Consider the following 7,158-nt stretch of genomic DNA (forward strand, 5'->3'; position numbering starts at 1 on the left):
TACATACATACATACATACATACATACATACATACATACATACATACATACATACATACATACATACATACATACATACATACATACATACATACATACATACATACATACATACATACATACATACATACATACATACATACATACATACATACATACATACATACATACATACATACATACATACATACATACATACATACATACATACATACATACATACATACATACATACATACATACATACATACATACATACATACATACATACATACATACATACATACATACATACATACATACATACATACATACATACATACATACATACATACATACATACATACATACATACATACATACATACATACATACATACATACATACATACATACATACATACATACATACATACATACATACATACATACATACATACATACATACATACATACATACATACATACATACATACATACATACATACATACATACATACATACATACATACATACATACATACATACATACATACATACATACATACATACATACATACATACATACATACATACATACATACATACATACATACATACATACATACATACATACATACATACATACATACATACATACATACATACATACATACATACATACATACATACATACATACATACATACATACATACATACATACATACATACATACATACATACATACATACATACATACATACATACATACATACATACATACATACATACATACATACATACATACATACATACATACATACATACATACATACATACATACATACATACATACATACATACATACATACATACATACATACATACATACATACATACATACATACATACATACATACATACATACATACATACATACATACATACATACATACATACATACATACATACATACATACATACATACATACATACATACATACATACATACATACATACATACATACATACATACATACATACATACATACATACATACATACATACATACATACATACATACATACATACATACATACATACATACATACATACATACATACATACATACATACATACATACATACATACATACATACATACATACATACATACATACATACATACATACATACATACATACATACATACATACATACATACATACATACATACATACATACATACATACATACATACATACATACATACATACATACATACATACATACATACATACATACATACATACATACATACATACATACATACATACATACATACATACATACATACATACATACATACATACATACATACATACATACATACATACATACATACATACATACATACATACATACATACATACATACATACATACATACATACATACATACATACATACATACATACATACATACATACATACATACATACATACATACATACATACATACATACATACATACATACATACATACATACATACATACATACATACATACATACATACATACATACATACATACATACATACATACATACATACATACATACATACATACATACATACATACATACATACATACATACATACATACATACATACATACATACATACATACATACATACATACATACATACATACATACATACATACATACATACATACATACATACATACATACATACATACATACATACATACATACATACATACATACATACATACATACATACATACATACATACATACATACATACATACATACATACATACATACATACATACATACATACATACATACATACATACATACATACATACATACATACATACATACATACATACATACATACATACATACATACATACATACATACATACATACATACATACATACATACATACATACATACATACATACATACATACATACATACATACATACATACATACATACATACATACATACATACATACATACATACATACATACATACATACATACATACATACATACATACATACATACATACATACATACATACATACATACATACATACATACATACATACATACATACATACATACATACATACATACATACATACATACATACATACATACATACATACATACATACATACATACATACATACATACATACATACATACATACATACATACATACATACATACATACATACATACATACATACATACATACATACATACATACATACATACATACATACATACATACATACATACATACATACATACATACATACATACATACATACATACATACATACATACATACATACATACATACATATTTTTATCATTAAAAAAACGACCATGTATATAGTAAGACGTTTTTAGCCCAAAAAAACAACCATGTATAGTAAAGTGTTTTTAATCCCAAAAAAACGACCATGTATAGTAAGGCGTTTTTATCATAAAAAAATGACCATGTATAGTAAGGCGTTTTTATCGTAAAAAAAAAAACGACCATGTATAGTAAAGAGTTCTTAATCCCAAAAAAACGACCATGTACAGTAAAGCGTTTTTAATAAAAAAAAACGACCATGTAAGGCGTTTTTATCATAAAAAAACGACCATGTATATAGTAAGGCGTTTTTAGCCCAAAAAAACGACCATGTATAGTAAAGTGTTTTTAATCCCAGAAAACGACCATGTATAGTAAAGCGTTTTTATCATAAAAAAACGACCATGTATAGTAAAGCGTTTTTAGCCCAAAAAACAACCGTGTATAGTAAGGCGTTTTTATCATAAAAAAATGACCATGTATAGTAAGGCGTTTTTAGCCCAAAAAACGACCATGTATAGTAAGGCATTTTTAGCCGAAAAAACGACCATGTATAGTAAGGCATTTTTAGCCGAAAAAACGACCATGTATAGTAAGGCGTTTTTATCATAAAAAAATGACCAGGTATAGTAAGGCGTTTTTAGCCCAAAAAACGACCATGTATAGTAAGGCGTTTTTATCATAAAAAAACGACCATGTATAGTAAAGAGTTCTTAATCCCAAAAAAACGACCATGTATAGTAAAGCGTTCTTAATCCCAAAAACTATACATGGTTGTTTTTTGGGGATTAAAAACGGTTTACTATACATGGTCGTTTTTTTTGGAATTATAAACGCTTTACTATACATGGTGTTTTATTTTCGGATTAAAAACGCCTTACTATAAATGGTTGCTTTTTTGGGATTAAAAACGCCTTACTATACATGGTCGTTTTTTGGGATTAAAAACACTTTACTATACATGGTCGTTTTTTTGGGATTATAAACGCCTTACTATACATGGTGTTTTATTTTCGGATTAAAAACGCCTTACTATACATGGTTGTTTTTTGGAATTAAAAACGCCTTACTATATATGGTCGTTTTTTGTAATTAAAAGCGCCTTACTATACATGGTCGTTTTTTTTGGGATTAAGAACGCTTTACTATACATGGTCGTTTTTTGGGATTAAGAACGCCTTACTATACATGGTCGTTTTTTGGGATTATAAACGCCTTACTATACATGGTGGGTTTTTTATGATAAAAACGCCTTACTTAACATGGTCGTTTTTTGGCGCTAAAAACACCTTACTATACATGGTGGTTGCTGTGTCCGGCGCGACCATGTCTGGACATTAGGGATATATAAATGGGGCCGATACGACCAGTCAGACTTTAGTTCGCTGATGAAGCCTCTTGGATAGGAGGCGAAACGTCCGAAACCTTCTCTTTTGTACAGATGACGGCTGAAGAAACCTTCTCATCGATGGACCACTCCTGTACGACTGAGACCTTACACAGACATACATGGTGGTTATTTTGGATTAAAAACGCTTTACTATACATGGTCGTTTTTTGAGCTAAAAACGCCTTACTAAACATGGTCGTTTTTTGGCGCTAAAAACGCCTTACTATACATGGTTGTATTTTTATGATAAAAACGCCTTACTATACATGGTCGTTTTTTTTATTAAAAACGCCTTACTATACATGGTAGTTTTTTGGCGCTAAAAACGCCTTACTATACATGGTCGTATTTTTATGATAAAAACGCCTTACTATACATGGTCGTTTTTTTTATTAAAAACGCCTTACTATACATGGTCGTTTTTTGGGGATTAAAAACGCCTTACTATACATGGTCGTTTTTTGGGATTATAAACGCTTTACTATACATAGTCGTTTTTTTGTGATGAAAAACGCCTTACTATACATGGTGGTTATTTTGGATTAAAAACGGTTTACTATACATGGTCGTTTTTTCGCTAAAAAGTAAGTAAGTAAATAAGTAAGCAAGTAAGTAAGTAAAAGTAAGGCGTTTTTAGTGGAAAAAAATGCCCATTTATAATAAGGCGTTTTTAGCTGAAAAAACGACCAATTATAGTAAGGCGATTCGAATTTTTCTTTGTGACTTTCTTTGTGTTTTTGGACCTTACCCTGCACACTGGGCACGTGTGGACCAGCGCCACCTTGGCAGCAGTTTTTTGGTCGGCCGCTTGCCCCTTCTTCTTCTCAGCGGCCTTCTTGGCATTCTTCTGCTGGGATTGAATCTTTTGCTGCCCACGAGCCATGGCCCTCACATGCAACCTAAGAACACAAAACCTCACAACTTTAGTGAACACACATTGATGGATATTTATTTGTTCCAAGTCTGTGTTAATTTACACACCAACTTTTAATTTGGGGCAATGTGTTTAATGTCTGTGCATCACACATATCTACAAATACAAATGCATAAAAGCAACTTAACAGACAATGTCGAGTACAGTGATACCTCAGTTTACGAACCCCTTGTCTTACAAAGTTTTCGGTTTACGAACGTGAAATTTATGAAAATTTTACCTGGGCATACAAACTTTACCTTGGCATACAAACATTCCTCATACATGGAGCTGCCTCATTGTGTCTTTCTCGAACGAGCCCGTTCTTCTAACAACAAAATGGCAGCCGACTGTTTTTGTCCTCTATTCCCCGCCCCCAGTCTTCGCTTGAAGCCACGTGATTGGTCAAGAATGCAGCAGTGAGGGGAGGTGGTTTAAACATTAAAGGGACAGGCAGACGACAGTGAGAGTTTCAACTTTGATAGTTCAAAGGCAGAGTGTAGACTGAAAGGTTAAAATATCCCATCAATCAGGCACCACAAACAACCCGCACAAGCCATGTGTACACTTGATACAAAAAGCTATCAACCAAGCTAAACAAAACACAATTGATGAGGAACTAGATAAAATTATCGCAGAGAAAGCACCTACAAGGTTACGTTCCTCAAGTGTTTAATGCTGAGGAAAGCGGCCACTCCATTCCATCAAACCATCAACAACCATCACAAAGGTAAATAAAACGACTTTATTATATAGTACAGTTTATTTCTTTCATTATAATACCATAGCACATATATTATACATAAAATAAGGTATATTTTGTGTAATTTTAAGGCTTAGAACATTAGAAAGTAGAAAATTATGTTTCATGGGGACCTGGGAACGGAGTATTCTCATTTTAATGGTTTCCTATGGGATTTTTTTTGGGGGGGATACACACTTTTCGCCTTACACACCGTCTGGGAACCAATTAAGTTCGTAAGCCAAAAACGACCATGTATCACTGTAGTTATCTTCTTTTCCTTTCGGTTTTTCCCTTCAGGGGTCGCCACAGCGAATCGAGTCGTTATGAATACACGAATTAAATGAATAATCCTGCGAGGGAAATTGTTGACAAAACATACTTGTGTGTAACAGTTCTAATGTGTTAAAAAAAGAGTATGTTTTTGCATTGAGATCACAGCGACATTAAAATAAATAAGAAAGCCTTTGGGTAATGGGGAAATTTGCAATCAACATCAACAAAATTAGATGTAAAATAAATATGTACTTTGTGAAGAGGTAGTAACGCTATGTTCAACTTAACCGAAATAGAATATTTAAATTTACGTCAAGACATTACGACCAGAAAGGCTTTAATAATCTTCGGCGGCTAAGTTGCTAACAGAATTACCTCGGTTCGATAGCTAACGATCCCAAGTCATTACCGAGCAGGCATACTCACGGGCAGACATTAAATAAAGTTTTACCAAAGCGCTTTCGAAAACAAAATACGCAAATAAAACACGTTCGTTTTCAACACTTGATTGATTTTTAAGCCGTGTTGTTTACCTTGGAGGTTTACCACTCGTTAGCTCTTTTGTCGTTCTCGTGTAGAACCGGAAACCGGAAGTACGTCATTCTTGGAAAGGTCACCTGGGAATCTTTTACAAAACATTCACATAAATATATTCGTGGTTTTAATATGTTTGAGATTCACAAATATGTCCGTGATTTTTTTTTTTTCGTGTGGTGTGAATATTTATCATGATTTACCATTTTCAAATATGCTGGTGAATTGTTGGACGAACACGTTCGCAAACGCAACATCGCCTCTCTTAGTTCAATGGGAACTGAATTATTTATGTCATTATCAGTGACTCTTTTGTTTATAGGACATTATGTTTACAATTAGTTATTTCAAAACAGAAAAAATACTCGTTCTTTCATTTTAGTTTTCCGTCGTAACGCCGAAATTGTAATTTCACATACTGCCCAGGAGACGGCGACAGAGTGACTCGTAAAAACAATGTCGCGTTGCGTAATTTCAGCCAGTTGTCGATCTTTATTTTTGATTCGCTTTCATTTCTGCCGAAATCAAACTCTGTACCTCTACAGTGTGAGGCCGAGCCCCCTTGCTATGCATCGTTTTATTTTAATGCCGTACCGTGTAATTAAAATAATCCACACCATTTTTTTGTTTCCTAACTGGCATCAGAAAAAACGTTTTATAGCATCTAAAATACCCAAAACACGCAGGCTGATATTTTAGTCAAATGCAAAACACCAATAAAAATGACCTAAAGTCTCCCAAAACTACTTCAAAATGACCTCGGAAATGGCCAGTTTCAGAAGGTCCCGCCCCCTTGTTCATGACGTCACGCGAGGTTGTCTTGCCTTGCTCTAAAATCAAAACAATGTCTTCAGATTCGGAGAAGATGCTTTCTTGTTCCTCATCCAGTTATGAATATGATTCAAATAGTTCTGAAGAGGAAA

At 32.6% G+C, this 7,158-nt stretch overlaps 1 protein-coding gene across 2 annotated transcripts in view; it reads right to left on the minus strand.

Moving 5' to 3' along the window:
- LOC148883120 (transcriptional regulator ZNF706) overlaps positions 1 to 6,289 on the minus strand; it is a 12,705-nt gene extending 6,416 nt beyond the window's left edge. The window contains exons 1-2 of one of the 2 annotated variants that reach the window (XM_088987073.1): positions 6,235 to 6,289; positions 4,519 to 4,669 (exon numbers count right to left, since the gene is read on the minus strand). In XM_088987073.1, the coding sequence (XP_088843199.1) occupies positions 4,519 to 4,653 (135 nt within the window). In that variant the 5' untranslated portion in view covers positions 4,654 to 4,669; positions 6,235 to 6,289. Of the gene's footprint in view, positions 1 to 4,518; positions 4,670 to 4,943; positions 5,070 to 6,234 lie in introns of those variants that run through there. The other variant, XM_088987072.1, reaches the window with a different exon arrangement.
- Positions 6,290 to 7,158: the final 869 nt, after the last annotated feature.

This window comes from Hippocampus bargibanti, linkage group LG20 (assembly GCF_051943395.1).
Source record: "Hippocampus bargibanti isolate YZ-2025 linkage group LG20, ASM5194339v1, whole genome shotgun sequence".
NCBI lineage: Eukaryota > Metazoa > Chordata > Actinopteri > Syngnathiformes > Syngnathidae > Hippocampus > Hippocampus bargibanti.